The sequence below is a fragment of the Staurois parvus genome, unplaced genomic scaffold, assembly GCF_062004578.1.
Source record: "Staurois parvus isolate SC_StPar_1 unplaced genomic scaffold, SC_StPar_1.0 ptg001381l, whole genome shotgun sequence".
Taxonomy (NCBI): domain Eukaryota; kingdom Metazoa; phylum Chordata; class Amphibia; order Anura; family Ranidae; genus Staurois; species Staurois parvus.
Genome location: NW_028319177.1, coordinates 407253 through 425562, shown reverse-complemented (window position 1 = coordinate 425562; position 18310 = coordinate 407253). Strand labels below are relative to the sequence as shown.

The following is an 18310-nucleotide window of genomic DNA, read 5'->3' as shown; positions in this document are numbered from 1 at the left end:
TCACAAAATACAGAGACATGAAAATAAGGAGTCACTAAGAGCAAAGAATCGTGTATATGGAGCAGCTGCTAAAAACACAAGTTTAGGAGCATCTGGCTTTTATTGGCCAAAAACTCCTAAACTCAACTCCATAAAAGCCTATGTATCCCCTGTACTGTACACACAGGCTTTTAGCAGAGTTCAGGAGCTGCCACAGTTAGACAAAGTTATCCTCCCTCTCCCGAACATAGAAGAACCACATTCAGGTTAGGAACATTTTGATCACCGGCCACAGGAAAACAAAACAGCAAAATCACAATACCTTAGTTGCTACATTTTCCTGCAGTCAGGGTAAGCTGATATACATGGAGCCTAAATCTGTAAAGGAAATAATCCGTACCAGTATATACCCAATATTAAGAAAATCCAGGAAGGCCGACCCAGCTCTGTGCCAGGACAGGAAAACGCATTCAGCACACCCTAAATAGTAAAAGAAAAAAACAAAACTACACAAACAAGATCATAACCTACACCAATCTATACCCATCACCACCCAAACTTAGCAACTAAATGCCCCCCTGACATATCAATGGCCTCCTCCAGCAACACCATACCAACCACTGCCAACATCCCAACCACTGCCAACATACCAACCACTGCCAACATACCAACCACTGCCAACATCCAGCAACCTTATAACCTCCACTTTCCTCAGCCCCCAACACTACGCCCGTCGCAGCCCTCAGCCCCCAACACTACGCCCGTCGCAGCCCTCAGCCCCCAACATTACACCCGTCGCAGCCCTCAGCCCCCAACACTACGCCCGTCGCAGCCCTCAGCCCCCAGCCCCCAACACTACGCCCGTCGCCGCCCTCAGCCCCCAACACTAGGCCCGTCGCAGCCCTCAGCCCCCAACACTACGCCCATCTCCGCCCTCAGCCCCCAACACTACGCCCGTCTCCGCCCTCAGCCCCCAACACTAGGCCCGTCGCAGCCCTCAGCCCCCAACACTAGGCCCGTCGCAGCCCTCAGCCCCCAACACTACGCCCGTCGCAGCCCTCAGCCCCCAACACTACGCCCGTCGCCGCCCTCAGCCCCCAACACTACGCCCGTCGCCGCCCTCAGCCCCCAACACTACGCCCGTCGCCGCCCTCAGCCCCCAACACTACGCCCGTCGCCGCCATCAGCCCCCAACACTACGCCCGTCGCAGCCCTCAGCCCCCAACACTACGCCCGTCGCAGCCCTCAGCCCCCAACACTACGCCTGTCGCAGACCCTCAGTCCCCAACACTACGCCCGTCGCAGACCCTCAGCCCCCAACACTACGCCCGTCGCAGCCCTTAGCCCCCAACACTACGCCCGTCGCAGCCCTCAGCCCCCAACACTACGCCCGGCGCCGCCCTCAGCCCCCAACACTACGCCCGGCGCAGCCCACAGCCCGCAACACTACGCCCGTCGCAGCCCTCAGCCCCCAACACTATGCCCGGCGCCGCCCTCAGCCCCCAACACTACGCCCGGCGCAGCCCTCAGCCCCCAACACTACGCCCGTCACTGCCCTCAGCCCCCAACACTATGCCCGTCGCCGCCCTCAGCCCCCAACAATACACCCGTCGCCGCCCTCAGCCCCCAACACTACATACATGCACCAGATTCTGGACTCGCCAGGTTTAGGAATTCAACCTCAAAGTGACAATTTACATTACCTGCCCACATCCCCCAACATGATACCAACCACTACATCACAACCAGCAACACTATACTGATACACATCATATGAGACACACAAGAAACAAAAACAAAGATAAGTGACAGCAGAAAAAAGACCAAGTGCTCCATCAAGTCTGACTCTTTATTTTGTAAATTGTTTTTATTTTTTTACTTTTGATTTTTTATTACCTTTTTTGTCTAGATCCATGTTTCCCCCAAGCATGTATGAAGCCACTTACTGCTGACTGACTCACTACCTCTGCTGGAGGTCTATTCCAACCATCAACTACCCTTTCAGGAAAATATGACTTTCTAAGATGAGTTGGGAACTTTCCTCCAGTCAGTTGGAGGTCATGTCCCGTGTTCTTCATCTTGGCTTCATACTGAACATCCTGCCCTCCAGAACCTTATTCCCCCTCTTGTTGTATTGAAAGGTTTTGGTCATGTCCATCCTTTCCCTTCTTTCCTCCAGACTGGACATATGAAGTTCCTGCAGTCTCTCCTGATATGTTTGATCTCTCAAACCTTTCACCATTTGTGTTCCCCGTCTCTGGACTCGTTCTATCTCATCAATATCTTCATGGAAGTGAGATCTCCAGAACTGGACTCAGTATTCTAAATGAGGTCCAACTAAAGATCCATATAGAGGACCCAGGACCTCCAATACATCACATGAGACGCATGACATCCCAGGAATTGTCATTACTGATCCTAGTATGGGGGGGGGGGGGGGAACACGGCCCAGCCAGGCGCCCCATAGTGGATGTTCTCTGCTGAAACTGGATCCTAACTTCGTAAGCACCAGAACTTTCCTCATGGCCGGTCACACTCGTCCTGCAGGAAGATGCATTCTTCTGCATGGGTAACCCGAGACATCTGTGCACCTGGCTATGGGTAGTGTGAAATGCCTGTGCACCTGGCTATGGGTGGTATGCTAGTTCTTTGCAGTTGGGGTGTGACAAATTATTCAATTTACCTGTGAGTGGTTATGTTAAGGCTCATTTATGTGTATATATATACATTACACACAATGTTTGACCACAAGGCGCTGATTGCCGATCTCATTTCTTGAGGCTCTTCCAGGACAGTACAAATAATCTTCCAATTACATTTTTTGAAAGCATTTAGTAAGAAGCTTGGGGATTCGCATGGGGTTGTATACTCCTGAATATATATATATTTTTACTATGCTGGCACCAGTGAAGTATAGCATCCTCATAACAGATGTGGAGCTGATCAGGGATGCTGACAATATTTAAAAAAAAATATATAAAAAAAACCACAAAAACCCTTGATCACCATTGTAACACTGCACTCAGAGGTGGTGATGAGGGATTTATACTTTATTTGCAGTTACACTGAAGATCATTGTGATAGCAAAGTTTAATGGTCATGAAAGGGGTTAACCATTCAGGACAAATAGTGACTGGCTACAGATAATCACATGGTACTAGGATTGGGCCAATCACAGCTGTTATGAACAAATTCATTCCTAACAGCTTTGTTATGAATGTAATTAACTGGGCTCCAAGGACCAGGATCCAGATTCCAGTGTCTGGGGGACACAGCCAGGGGTGCATTTACCACAAGCCACTTGCATAGGGTGGCAAATTTCAGGCACCTCCCCCCAGAAGGGATAGAAGGGACACAGGTGGGATCCGAGAAAGGCTGCATGATGGTGTCTGTAGAGCCTGACTCTCGTTCCCGGGGATATCTGGAGCTGTGAAGAGGAGTGTTTTTCCCCATTGCGGGGGGTTTAGTGGAAGGGGTGTTGGTCAATGTCAGGCTCTCTCCATGGGGGCAGACAATCGTTGTGCTAGGGCAGCACAAAACCTAAATACACCACTGGGCACAGCAGTTGTGTGGGGACGGCCTGGCACCCCTCTTAGCCCAAGCTGCCAAAGTGATGTTCATGGTCTGTCTGCTGGTGCCAACCAGCTGCAGTCTATACATTGACTGGTTGGCAATTTCCACTTCCTTTACTATACTGCTGCAAATATTACCACACCCAATGCTACTACTATTACCATCTTACTACAACTAGTACTACTCCTATCACTACCAATGCTATGCCATTACTACCACACTTCTGCTAGAACTGCTCCTACCCCTCCTCCCAACGTATCTTATAGCCGCCATACCCCCTGCTACAAATATTACATTTTCTCAACACTATCCTTCCTATGCTGCCACCACTTTACTCCCCATGCTATGTAGTTACTACTACCCCTAGTCTACTACCAGTACACTGAGCCTAAAGCTGCTCCAGCATCTCCTTCCCCTGCTGGAGTACTACTACATTCACTGCCACAGCTACTGTGAACCTTCTAAGGCTACATTCACACTTGAGCATTTTGTAGCTTGAAGCTCCAAAAACATCAAATTGTTCTCTATGGTGCCCGTTTGTGTGATCAGGTGTGAACAGGCACCATAGAGAACACATTTTATTTCCTCAAGTTTGAGCTTCAGAACTTAAAGCTACAAGTGGCTCAAGTGTGAATGCAGTCTAAAGGTAATGCAACCAACCTCCAGCAGGAGGGCGCTATAGACTACAGCAATGAATACAGAGTCAGTTTAGTGCTCAATAATAAGATTGATCAGACACAATAGAGCTCATTGGATTTTATTTGAAATGTGGATGAAATTCATTTCTAGCAAGTGATCTGAGCAAAGCACAATGTATGGCTACATGAGCAGCAAGGAGGCAGATTGGAAGGAGAAGGGTACAAGACAGGATAACATTTCTCTCCATCCATTATGGCCATTTCACAAGAGCCGGGATATGGACACGTGGGAGAGGCGGCTCCTCTATTGCAGATCCTTCATTTCAGTGTGATGGACTTTAGCTGGAGGGTTTCCAAAGCCAAGTAGGAGATCTCCTTTATGGGAAAGCGGACTGGAAATGTGAGAGGATTTCCTGTAGGTAGTTGTATGGTGATCTTGTCTTGCTCAAACAAGAAGGAAACCTGTAAGAAAAGATGGCAGTGTCAGCTTGCTGGACTAAGGAAGGATGTGCTTGTCGGAGATCGCCGCGCGGCTCGGCGCATGCGCAGTACACCTCCCTGTACGCGAGCGCCGGGACTTGGCCGACCGTGGCAATCAGGTTCGCGCATGCGCAGTAGTGACCACGGGCGCGCGCCTGGCACCAATGACAGCGCAGGGCGGGATATTTAAACGGCCCTGAGCTGTCATTCAGTGCCTTTTGGTCTCTTGTATCCTGTGAACCTGTTTAAAGTTGCTGACCCGGATTGTGCCCTGACCTTGCTGTTTTCTACTGTTCTTGACCCTTGCTTGCCTGACCTCTCTCCTGAATGCCCCCTATTGGATCTGACCTGCTGTTGCTGACCTGGCGTGTGACCCGACTATTCTTTGCCCGCTGCTCTGTACCGCACCGTCCCCATAGTTACCGACCCGGCTTGTATAACCCTGCTCCTGCTCAGCCATCCATCCGTCCCTCTCAACGGGGTCTCCAGACCTCCTCATACCTGGCTCTCTCCCGTGGGAGCCCCTGACGAATACCCCTACCACTGACTGGTGTCCTCAGTAGTCATGACCTGGTCCTGGGGTACTCCAAGTCCATCCCCACCATCAGGGGCCCTGGTGAACAAGTACTCTGGGGCTTAGACTCTGTGCGCTGGGAACATCCGATCAGTGGAGTGCTAGTGGTACCGCCGGGCGGTCCCTTACAGTGCTTCTGAAGCTGCAATGTTTTAGTAACAGGGTCTGAGGACGGTCTGTCATCTAGATCAATGACTGGAGCCCTCAGATCAATAGCTTATGGCCAGTCTGAAGGAACCCTGGGTGAGAATGGCCAGCAGACCTGGACTCCAGAGGTTTCTAGGGGTACCTAGACTTGTGGCCAATTAAACTACCATTTGATGGTACCTGCCTATTTTTGGACCCCCAACACAAGTTTCTGGAGCCAGCTTCATGACAAAAATTCTCACTGCCTGTAAGAGTGGCATTCTGACCACTACCAGAAATGGGGCAACACACTGAAATTGTTTTAGTAAGGGTTTCCCAGAGATCAAAAAATTTCAATGGTTTCACTGGGGCCAGTGGTGGAGAGGCTGCTGTATGCCATGCAAGCTATACAACATCTACACTACATGCCAAATATTAGAACCATGAAAGTGCTAAAGGCTCTGTTCTACAGGATTCCCTGTCAGATGACAATCTCCCCCTTCCAGGAGCCCCAATACACACCTCTTAGCCATGGCTCAAGTGAGCCCTTGGACAAGGGTCTCATCTACCATGACTGGCTTAGGGTAAAACACGATTTAAAGTTGCAGGCCAGCCCCCCCACTACTCCCCAGATTGAGACTTTACAGAGTCCATGTCAGGGATTTCCTTATCCCTATTCCCTAGTTTTCCTAAAATATTCATCCAACATGTATGACATCAATGACATGCATACACAAAATGGCTTACAAAATGTTTTCATGTAACATTTTCCTTCTGACAACCATTAATGTTACCAACAGCAACCATTTGCTAGGTGGTATATGAATGGCAGCATGATGGAATCCATTGCATCTTCCCATGTGGAAGGGTCTCATCCTCCATTGAATGAACTGAAGGATTGACCCATCATAGCAAATACAGCCTATATACCCCTCACCTAAGCCATCACTAGCTGCCTACTGCATCTTTTAGAGACTGATGTGTCCAATATGAACAGTGACGACACTTTGCCCTTTCCACCATTTTTCCTTCGCCTCCCAGTGTAGGCATACCGTGGTGTCCGATCCCTTCTGGAAGGGGAAGAAGTTTTCCTTCTGCTCTTTTCCCCAGACACCATTCACCATTGAGTTCAAGTTTAACACGAGCCGGTCTTGACCATAGGAAAATCGAGGATTAAAGTGTAGCACATAATTCTTCACATCTGTTCCCAAGTTTATGGCAAACCTAGAAAGACAGAAAAAGCAAATATTCTGCTCAGTTCTGGTCAGATATAGTACTCGAGTCCTTCACCTGTGGTACTCGGGTGGGAGAAGTACCTCTGATTCACATACAAGGTCACAATTATGTCAGATAATATTTTTGGAGACTAAAACCGACAGTTTGCTTGAAAAACATGGGGTCCTGGTAATACTCTATGCCAAGAGTACCTAAAGTGAACCTGTAGCCTGGATATGGACAGACTTTTCTACATATTCTAAAAAAAAAAAAAAAAAAAAAGAAAGTAACTAAGCTCTGAGAGAATCCCTCACTGACATTTGTAGTTGCAGCCACTGTGGAGAATTTCTCCTGAAAGTTCACAAGAGAAAAACAGTAAAGTCATTCAAGTCTGGGAGGATGTCACCAGCACACCAAGGATCACCAATATGGGTCCAAACATTTTAATGGACGATTACATACAGTGGGGATCGAAAGTTTGGGCACCCCAGCTAAAAATTTGTATTAATGTGCATAAAGAAGCCAAGGAAAGATGGAAAAATCTCCAAAAGGCATCAAATTACAGATTAGACATTCTTATAATATCTCAACAAAAGTTAGATTTTATTTCCATCATTTACACTTTCAAAGTAACAGAAAACAAAAAAATGGCGTCTGCAAAAGTTTGGGCCCCCTGCAGAGTTAATATCTTGTACTGCCCCCTTTGGCAAGTATCATGGCTTGTAAACGCTTTTTGTAGCCAGCCAAGAGTCTTTCAGTTCTTGTTTGAGGTATCTTTGCCCATTCTTCCTTACAAAAGTCTTCCAGTTCTTTGAGATTTCTGGGCTGTCTGTCACGCACGGCTCTTTTAAGGTCTATCCATAGATTTTCAATGATGTTGAGGTCAGGAGATTGTGAAGGCCATGGCAAAACCTTCAGTTTACGCCTCTTGATGTAATCCCCCGTGGATTTCGAGATGTGTTTAGGATCATTATCTATTTGTAGAAGCCATCCTCTCTTTAACTTCAGCTTTTTCACAGATGACATCAAGTTACCATCCAAAATTTGCTGAAATTTTATTGAATCCATTTTTCCTTCTACTTGTGAGATGTTCCCTGTGCCACTGGCTGCAACACAACCCCAAAGCATGATTGATCCAACCCCATGCTTCACAGTTGGACAGAGGTTCTTTTCATTAAATTCTGTGCCCCTTCTTCTCCAAATGTACCTTTGCTCATTCCGGCCAAAAAGTTCAATTTTAACCTCATCGGTCCACAGAACTTGTTTCCAAAATGCATCAGGCTTGTCTATATGTTCATTTGCAAAGTTCAAACGATGATTTTTGTGGTGAGGACGTAGAAGAGGTTTTCTTCTGATGACTCTTCCATGAAGACCATATTTGTACAAGTATCTCTTTATAGTGAAATAGTGTACCACAACTCCAGTGTCTGCCAGATCTTTCTGGGGGGATCGTGCAGTCAAACGTGGGTTTTGAATTGTTTTTCTCACAATCCTGTGAGCTGTTCTGTCTGATTTTTTTCTTGGTCTTCCAGATCTTGCTTTAACTTCCACTGTTCGGAATGTAATTAAGAAATGGCAGTCATCAGGAACAGAGGATATTGACATCTGAAAACACTTTGCTATCTTCTTATAGCCTTCTCCAGCTTTGTGAGCGTCAACTATTTTCAGTTTCAGTTTTCTAGACAACTGCTTAGAAGAACCCATGGTGCTGATTGTTGGGGCAAGGTCAGATGAGTCTGGGCATTTAAAACCTTTGAGATTGACATCACCTGGTCTTCCCAGACGATGATTGAGAACAATCCATGACACTGGCAGGTCTCAGCTTGGCAAAGGGGGCAGTGCATGCTATAAATTCTGCAGGGGGCCCAAACTTTTGCAGACGCCATTTTTTTGTTTTCTGTTATTTTGAAAGTGTAAATGATGGAAATAAAATCTAACTTTTGTTGACATATTATAAGAATGTCTAATCTGTAATTTGATGCCTTTTGGAGATTTTTCCATCTTTCCTTGGCTTCTTTATGCACATTAATACAAATTTTTAGCTGGGGTGCCCAAACTTTCAATCCCCACTGTAGTTACAGTGTGGCAACATATTGGAGTCTTGCAGTCACCCTTCATCAGGCTTGTGTTCGGTTCCAGCCGACGGTCACTTATACACAGCCATTTTTAAAGCAGGAACGTGCATGTTGGGATGGGCGTGCAGAGAGGTTGAGATCAGACTTGAATGACCATGTTCAATCCAAATAGACAGGGAGAAGGGTGATCTGAGCTGATGGGTCACTGTTGTGGGAGGGAGAAGGGTGAATGGGGCTAAGGTGTCACTGCTAGGAGGGGGAGCTGAGAAGTCACTACTACTTTGTGCCCTCTCACTCCCTCTTACCATTGGACCTCTAACTAGGTAATTAGTAGCGATGAAGCGCTTTACTGTAGATTGAGGAAAAATTCCTCCACAGTGCCTGCAGCTATACAGTTTGGTGAGGACCAGGAGGAGAGAGATAGAAGTCAGCTGGCATCTCATATGGGGAAATTGTGTCAATGTAGACACAAACATTTAAGCTAAGTTTGCTGTGAGCAACACAATGTCAGGCATTTGAGGGACCACGCATGCCGAATTCCCAGCGTGTAGGGGTCAGTAGGATGTACTGTACACGGAACACTTTCCTGCTTCTGCAAGGTAAACTTTAGGCAGATTATACAGAGAGCAGACATCTATTGTATAATAATTAGCTGAGGATGGAACCGTGACTTACACTTCACAGTCCACCGGAATGAAGCCCTTCACCTCCACGGAGTGACCAAGTTTGAGGCTGAATTTATTAACGGTAAAAGTCTGTATGGGAGAAATTAGAGAATTATTACTCCCTGTATAATGGGGGGGGGGGATTATTACACCATTTATAGACAGGAGAGACACCTGATGGTTGCACTCAGAATAAGTTTGGGATTTCTGTGGGTGGCAGCACTTTGTGGGAGAGTGGAGGAGCTCAGACATCCCCAGCAGATCACAAATGTCTAATAACACATCAATGACATGACAATATATACATTTTCTCTAACATTCATATCATGTATGCCGGCTGCCCAGACCTTTATAAGGTATAGTCCCATCTACAGACAGCCGGATGGTACCAAGGCCTGCCCAGCATTCATGTTTAGTAATTATGTACTTGGTGGGTACAGTATGAATTGAATTCTGGTCAGCATGTTAGTTTGTCATCATGTGTGCATCAAATATCTGATCTGTCCAGCGTATTCCCCCTACACCCTTCCCACCCCCAGCTTCCATCCTGCATGGAAAGAGTTAATATGGCACAAATGGTTTAACCCAGAGCGGATGGACAGGTCACATCTCAGAACCGGACCGTTTATAACACTGCACATTAGTATAAATCACAGAGGGGAAGGCATGGATATAATGAGCCACTATGGGCAAGTGTGGAGGAGGGGAGTGTGAGCCATACCAGTATATACCCAATATTAAGACGGCCCAGCTCTGTGCCAGAAGACCAAAATACATGCATTATAACCTAAAACCTTTGCAGCTCCCACTAGTAGTGAACATAATCATGCAGGGGGGGGGGGGGGAAATCCCAGTATATACCCAATACTAAGAATACACAGGAAGGCAGACCCGGCTCTGTGCCAGAACACCAAAACACATACATCACACCCTACATAGATGGATGTACAAGAACTAAAATACTGACCCACATCCAACTGCCCACATCAAGCAACCCTATCTCAGCATGATCCATATTCCTCAATGGTACAGAGACAACCAGAAATATACCTACAACTTCCTACACCCAACAACCCAACACCAACCCATGTCCACCCCAAGCAAACCTATAACAACCACTACACCCACCAACCCCCACAGAAGCCATTTGCTCAGCTCTTGCAGCTTCCACCAGTGCTCATACCTCCACCACCAACATCAAACCAGCCCGACACCAACTTGTGTCCACACCAAGCAAACCAATACTCACCACTACCCACCACACTACACCCACCATCCCCCACAGAAGCCATTTGCTCAGCTCTTGCAGCTTCCACCAGTGCTCATCCTCACATTATCTGCCATCCTGCTTCCTTCTCAGAGACACTTGTGATCAGCTGCTCTTCTACTTCTTCTTATATAGGAGGTCTGCTGAGGGTGGAGCCAGTCAGGAGGGAGGGATCACTCCGCCCACTGCTCCCTGGACTGACAATTGTTCCAGAACCGCTCATTACAGAGAATGAATGAAATGTGGATCCGCTGTGACTGAGCATGGGTCGTCCATCGTCACTCTGCTGGGATGTCACCACTCACCACAAACAGCAAGGGGGCAAAAGAGGACTATCCTCAAAGTCATTTCTACACCACAAAGGGGGAGATTTCCTAACACTGGAGAGTGCAAAATCTGCTGCAGCTGTGCATGGGAGCCAATCAGCTTCTACCTTCAGCTGGATCAATGAAGCTTTGACAGGGAAACCTGGAAGCTGATTGGTTTCTATGCAGAGCTGCACCAGATTCTGGACTCTCCAGGCTTAGGAATTCAACCTCAAAGTGACAATTTACATTACCTGATACACATTACATCACGTGAGACCCCTGACATCACATGAGATGCATGACATCATATGAGATCCCTGACATCATATGAGACCCCTGACATCACATGAGATGCATGACATCATATGAGACCCCTGACATCATATGAGACCCCTGACATCACATGAGATGCATGACATCATATGGGACCCCTGACATCACATGAGATGCATGAAATCATATGAGACCCCTGACATCACATGAGATGCATGACATCACGAGACCCCTGACATCACTTGAGATGCATGACATCATATGAGACCTCTGACATCACATGAGATGCATGACATCATATGAGACATAAAATATATAATAACAAAGTTAAGTGGCAACAGAAAAAGTCCAAGTGGTCCATCGAGTCTGTTTCCTTTTTTAATTGCTTTGATATTTATTTATTTATTATATTGGTGTGTTGTCTGAGTCTAGATCCATGTTTGCCCCAAGCATGTCTGAAGCCACTTACTGCTGACTGACTCACTACCTCTGCTGGAGGTCTATTCCAACCATCAACTACCCTTTCAGGAAAATATGACTTTCTAAGATGAGTTGGGAACTTTCCTCCAGTAAGTTGGAGACACGCCCAGACTAGCCATAGGGCTCACCGGGCATTGGCCTGGTGGGCCGCGGCTGCTGGGCTTAAGAAGAACGGCCTGTTGATGACCAGCCATGCAGCAGGAGGTAAGCGGACCATGGACGCCGCTCACTTCCAGCTGAGTGGCTATGCCCAATGCAGGGCAGACAGGAGGAGCGGCAGTGACAACTTCAGTGAAGAGTAGGAGGCGCCGCCGAGGACAAACAGACACTTCCTCAGTCTGCCACTGCATATATAGCCAACCTCAAGGGTCAACGGCAGCCTCTCTCCTCTCACTGGGAGACCCATACACAGGTGTGTAGCAGCGGTGGATTGGGCTGTCTCTTGGTTGGTTGAGCTGTCTCTTTGCTGGACGGGCTGTCTCTTTGCTGGACGAGCTGTCTCTTTGATGGTTGAGCTGTCTGTGTGCTGGTTGAGCTGTCTCTTTGCTGGACAGGCTGTGTCATTGCTGGTTGAACTGTCTCTTTGCTGGACACATATATATATATATATATATATATAAACACACACACCAATCAGACAAAACATTAGGACTACTGACAGGCTAAGTGAATAATTTGTCACACACCTCTCATAGCCAGGTGCACAGATGTCCCAAGTTACTCATGTAGTGGAAAGTATCTTCCTGCAGGATGAGTGTGACTGGCCATGATGAGAGTTCTGGTGGTGAAGGAGTTAAGAAAAAAAAAATATTCTAGCAGAGAAAGTCCACTATGGGGCGCCTGGCTGTGCCGTGCCCCCCCCCCCATACTAGGATCAGTAATGACAATTGCTGGGATGTCATGCGTCTCATGTGATGTATTGGAGGTCCTGGGTCCTCTACATGGATCTTTAGTTGGACCTCATTTAGAATACTGTGTCCAGTTCTGGAGATCTCACTTCCATAAAGATATTGATGAGATAGAACGAGTCCAGAGACGGGGAACACAAATGGTGAAAGGTCTGAGGGATCAAACATATCAGGAGAGACTGCAGGAACTTCATATGTACAGTCTGGAGGAAAGAAGGGAAAGGATGGACATGACCAAAACCTTTCAATACATCAAGAGGGGGAATAAGGTTCTGGACGGCAGGATGTTCAGTATGAAGCCAAGATGAAGAACACGGGACATGACCTCCAACTGACTGGAGGAAAGTTCCCAACTCATCTTAGAAAGTCATATTTTCCTGAAAGGGTAGTTGATGGTTGGAATAGACCTCCAGCAGAGGTAGTGAGTCAGTCAGCAGTAAGTGGCTTCAGACATGCTTGGGGGAAACAACAAGGATACGTTTAAAAAAGGAAGCAGACTTGATGGACCACTTGGACTTTTTTCTGCTGTCACTTATCTATGTTTTATATTTTTTATGACTCATATTATGTCATGCATCTCATGTAATGTCAGGGGTCTAATATGCTCTCCAGGGGCGGACTGACCATTTGGAAACTCAGGCACTGCCCGAGGGCCTGGGTTCAGTAGGGGGCCCCATGAGATGCCCCTGGTACTTTTTTCATAGGCTTTTTTGAGTTTGGGCAAGGACACAGGGGCCCCATGATCCCCTATTGCCCGGGGGCCCCATGAGTTGTCAGTCCGTTCCTGATGATGTAATATGATGTAATGTGTATCAGGTAATGTAAATTGTTACTTTGCGGTTGAATTCCTAAACCTGGAGAGTCCAGAATCTGGTGCAGTTCTGCATAGAAACCAATCAGCTTCCAGGTTTCCCTGTCAAAGCTTCATTGATCCAGCTGAAGGGAGAAGCTGATTGGCTCCCATGCACAGCTGCAGCAGATTTTGCACCCTCCAGTGTTAGGAAATCTCCCCCTTTGTGGTGTAGAAATGACTTTGAGGATAGTCCTCTTTTGCCCCCTTGCTGTTTGTGGTGAGTGGTGACATCCCAGCAGAGTGACGATGGACGACCCATGCTCAGTCACAGCAGATCCACATTTCATTCATTCTCTGTAATGAGCGGTTCTGGAACAATTGTCAGTCCAGGGAGCAGTGGGCGGAGTGATCCCTCCCTCCTGACTGGCTCCACCCTCAGCAGACCTCCTATATAAGAAGAAGTAAAGAGCAGCTGATCACAAGTGTCTCTGATAAGGAAGCAGGATGGCAGATACTGTGAGTATGAGCACTGGTGGAAGCTGCAAGAGCTGAGCAAATGGCTTCTGTGGGGGATGGTTGCTGCAGTGTTGAGGATGGTTTTGTGGGCTGTGGTTGGTATGGTGATTGGTATAGTGGTGCGGGTTGGTGGGTATAGTGGTGTGGGTTGGTGGTGCGGGTTGGTGGTGGCGGGTATAGTGTTGTGAGCTGAGGTTGGTGGTGGGTGTAATGCAGGGGCAGACTGACCATTTGGAAACTCTAGCACTGCCTGGGGTTAGTAGGGGGCCTCATGAGATGCCCCTGGTACACTTTTTTTTTTTTTAATGGGCTTTTTTTGAGTTTGGGCAAGGACACAAGGGCCCTATGATCCTCTGTTGCTTGGGGGCCCAATGAGTTGCCAGTCTGCACCTGTTATGGTGTTGTGGGCTGAGGATGGTGGGTGTAAGGTTGCTAGATGTTGACATTGGTTGGTATGTTGTTGCTGGAGGAGGCCATTGATATGTCGGGGCATTTAGTTGCTGGGTTTGGGTGGTGATGGGTATAGATTGATGTAGGTAATGTTTAGAGTGTGTGTTGCCTATTTAGGGTGTGACAAATGCATTTTGCTGTCCTGGCAGAGCTGGGTCTGCCTTCCTGGGTATTCTAAGGCTGGCCATACATTATACAATTATCTTCCAATTTTCTGCCCAATTTCCTTTAGATTTACCTTCAACTGTGTAGTGCAAGTGCCTGCCTAATTGGATACAACTGAAAGTGTTTAGGTTTGTCCTTCTATTATCTGGAGATTTTTGGTTTAGATTTACCAAAAAACATATAATTGTATAATGTATGGCCAGCCTTAGTATTGGGTATATACTGGTATGGCTCTAACACTCCCTTCAGTGACTCTTGATGACTCCTTTGTTCCATGCATCCCTTCTATCATTCTGTATATGTGATTATATTAACTTTTTTTTCTGTGCAGTTTTATAAATGGTTATATTTTCAGATGTGACATGTTCATCCATTGTGCCAGATAATTGTTTCTATGCAGGATGGAAGCTGGGGGTGGGAAGGGGGTAGGGGAGATACTCCAGACCAATCAGACATTTGATGTACACATGGCAAACTGACATACTAAGCAGAATTCTATTCATACTGTACACACCAAGTACATGAATGCTGGGTGGGCCTTGTCGGTCAGTAATTGTCACTGTCTGGTTGTCTGTAGATAGGACTCCAACTTGTATAAAGGTCAGATGACATGAACATTATAAGAGACTGTATTCTGTCATTAGACATTTGTGATCTGCTGGGGATGTCTGATCGTAATCCACTCAACCACACAAGATCCAACAAAGTGCTGCAACCCACAAAACCAAGTTTGAGTTCAGTAACTGCAACCAACAGATGTCTCTTCTGTCTATAATCTGTGTGATAATTCCCCCCCCCCCCCCTCTATTATACGGGGTGTAATAATGCTCTCCTTTCTCCCATACAGATTGTTACCGTTAATAACCTCGGCCTCAAACCTGGTCACTCCGTGGAGGTGAAGGGCTTCATTCCGGAGGACTGTAAAGAGTACGTCTTATTTCTTTCCTCAGCTACCCATTATCTCTATATAATTTGCCAGAAGATTAATGTAGGAAAGTGTGCTCTGTGTACAGAACATCCTACTGATCCAACCCCCCCCCCCCTTCCCCAACACCCACTAGGATTTTGGCATGTGTGGTCTCAGATACCTGACAGATTGACTCAGAACAAATTTTTGCTCAGTCATTTGGGCTTCTACATTGTGACAAAATTGCATCATATGAAATAACATGCATTGTTACCTTTTCTCCCTGACCCCAATAAACATTATAGCTGCAGGCACTATGGAGGAATTTATCCTCAAAATTAATAGAAAGCACTTCATCCCTACCACATACTTGGAGGTCCAACACCCCTGGAATAGCAACATGGAGTGAAAAGTCAAAGTAGTGACTTCTTGGCTCTTCCATCTCCTAGCAGGGACTCCTCAGCTCACCTTCTCAGCTTTAACTGGATAGTTCAGCTCCCCCTTCTAATGGTGACTCCTTAGCAAAATTCAACCTCCCTTCTACAGCAGTGACTCGACCAGACATGAATGACTTCACTATTTCTCTTGCAAAGTTTCAGGATGAATTGTTTCACAGTGGCTTCAACTACAAATGTCAGTGAGGGACTGTCTCAAAGCTTATCGCTTGTTAAGAATATGTAGACAACCAGATGTCTATATCCAGGCTACAGGTCTGCTTTTCGTACAGTGATGTATTACCAGGACACCATGTACTAGCTGATATAATTTATGAATTGGGTGGCAGTAGTACCTCTGAAACCCATGGGAGTACCACTGGTCAATGACTCTAGCACTACATCCAACAAGGTCAGCTGAGCAGAATAATGGCTTTCTGTCTTTCTAGGTTTGTCATAAACTTGGGCAAAAATGAGAAGAATCTTGTGCTACACTTTAATCCTCGATTCCTCTATGAAGGAGACAAGTACTTCATAGCCATGAACTCAAGGGAGAACAATGTCTGGGGAGAAGAGCGGAGGGAGAGTTTCTTCCCCTTCCAGAAGGGATCAAACACCATGGTACGTCTACACTGGGAGGGGCAGGACAAATGTTGGATGGGCAAAGTGGCATCATTGGACACCATATCCTTCTCTGAAAGATGCAGTAGGCAACCAGTGATGCCTTATGTCAAGGATATGTAGACTCTGATGCTTGCCCCTTCAGCTCCTTCCATGAAGGATGGCAACATCCCAGATGGGAAGATCTAATGGATTCTGCCATGCTGCCATTGTGATCTATGATATACTGCCTAGCAAATGGTTTCTGTTAGTCATATTAATGGTGGTCAAATTTACTTCAACACAAGGTGTGGCATGAGGAATTTTGCATGTGTCATTGAAAACTAGATCTTTGTGAGATTATCCCCATTCCCTCTTCCTATACAGTAATCTGACAAGGAGTGTCCCCTGTAAAGGCACAATCTAGGGAGTAGTGGGGGGGGCTGGATGGGGACTTGTTTGTGTGCCCAGAATAATGGTCTTCTCATTTGCCCATCATGGTAGATGGGACCCTCATCCAAGGACATATGAACTGCAGATCTCAGTATTGATAACTGAGGCATAACCTTCCCTTGCTATTAACATCAAATATTAAGCCCTGCCCCCTAGGATTTGCTGTCCAAATGCCAGAGCCCCAGTGCAGTTGAGTCACAGCACCTTCACAATGCTAATCATTGCCATGTAGTGTAGATGCATTGTAGCAATATGGCTTACAGAAGCCTCTCAACCTGTTGCCCTAGAGGAACCCATGAGATTTTTAGGTCTTTGGGGAACCCCTTTTTAAAATCCAATTCATTGGTAGTGAGTGGGAACAATTCCCCTTACATTGGTGGTAAGAATGCCTCACTTACAGCAGTGGTCAAAATGCCACTTACAGGCAGTGTAAAGTTAATTGGTATCATGAAGCTGGCCCCCAAAATAAGCAGGCACCATCAAATGGCAGGTTAATCAGCCGAAGCTGAAGGAACCCTGGGTGGGTGAGTGGCTGGCAGACCAGGACTCAACTGGTTAACAGCTATTGATCTCCTGAGGGCTCCAATCATTGTTCTAGGGGACACTGTCACTAAAATTGCAACCCAAAGAATACATGCACATATCTTCTGGAAAGGTTTTAGTTGATGTATTTGTGTATTGTCTGTACAGCCAGCAGTCATTGACTTGCCACCTTTTCTTACAGGTTTCCTTCTTGTTTGAGCTGGACAAGATCACCATACAACTACCTACAGGAAATCCTCTCACATTTCCAGTCCGCTTCACCATAAAGGAGATCTCCTACTTGGCTGTGACAGACCTCCAGCTAAAGTCCATCACACTGAAGTGAAGAATCCATCAATGGAGGAGCTGCCTGTCCCACATGTCCATATCCAGGCTCTGTGAAATGGCCAGAGTGGATGAAGAGGGTTTTCCTGTTTGCTAACACCCCTCCCTCCAATCTGCATCCTTGCTGCTCATGTAGACACATTGTGTTTTTGCTCAGATCATGTACTAGAAATGAATGTCCTCCACATTTCAAATAAAATCCATTGAGCTCTATTGTGTCTGATCAATCTTTATTGTATTCAGCTCTAAACTGACTTCAGGTTGATTGCTGTGCTGGATAGCATCCCTGCGTGCTGTATAGCGCCCTCCTGCTGGAGGTTTGCTGCATTACATTCAAATGGCACGCCGTAAGAGGGTGCTAATGCTGCATTTTCTACATGCATAGGCTGATTTCTTGTCTTTCCAGTAAGACTAACTTTCTGATATGAAATGTTTTAAAAATGTCTGGCTCCCCCAAGCTTTAACCCTAGATTTTAATCAAAGGCTGATTTCACACCCTTTTGGTTTGTTTTTCCTTTTTAGAATCCTGCTTGCTGCATTTTTGGTGGGGGGGGGGGGTGGGGA

At 46.5% G+C, this 18310-nt stretch overlaps 1 protein-coding gene and 1 long non-coding RNA gene across 2 annotated transcripts; one reads left to right on the top strand and one right to left on the bottom strand.

The window, feature by feature from the left end:
- Nucleotides 1-4293: 4293 nt before the first annotated feature.
- On the bottom strand, nucleotides 4294-6855 carry LOC149436289 (uncharacterized). The gene is made up of 2 exons (XR_016308310.1): nucleotides 6423-6855; nucleotides 4294-4652 (listed from the first exon to the last, which is right to left on the bottom strand). It is a non-coding gene; the product is annotated as an uncharacterized LOC149436289 (long non-coding RNA).
- Nucleotides 6856-13858: 7003 nt separating this feature from the next.
- Nucleotides 13859-17959, top strand: LOC149436288 (galectin-1-like). The gene is made up of 4 exons (XM_089661751.1): nucleotides 13859-13870; nucleotides 15333-15412; nucleotides 16276-16447; nucleotides 17604-17959. The coding sequence occupies exons 1-4, from the start codon at nucleotides 13859-13861 to the stop codon at nucleotides 17745-17747; spliced, it is 408 nt and encodes a 135-aa protein (XP_089517877.1). The 3' UTR covers nucleotides 17748-17959.
- Nucleotides 17960-18310: the final 351 nt, after the last annotated feature.

Bases quoted from the DNA above. Each gene is read 5' to 3' on its own strand.
- LOC149436288 (XM_089661751.1), top strand. The intron at 15,413-16,275 runs GTACGTCTTATT...CTGTCTTTCTAG, and splicing joins ATTCCGGAGGACTGTAAAGA to GTTTGTCATAAACTTGGGCA. The intron at 16,448-17,603 runs GTACGTCTACAC...CTTTTCTTACAG, and splicing joins AGAAGGGATCAAACACCATG to GTTTCCTTCTTGTTTGAGCT.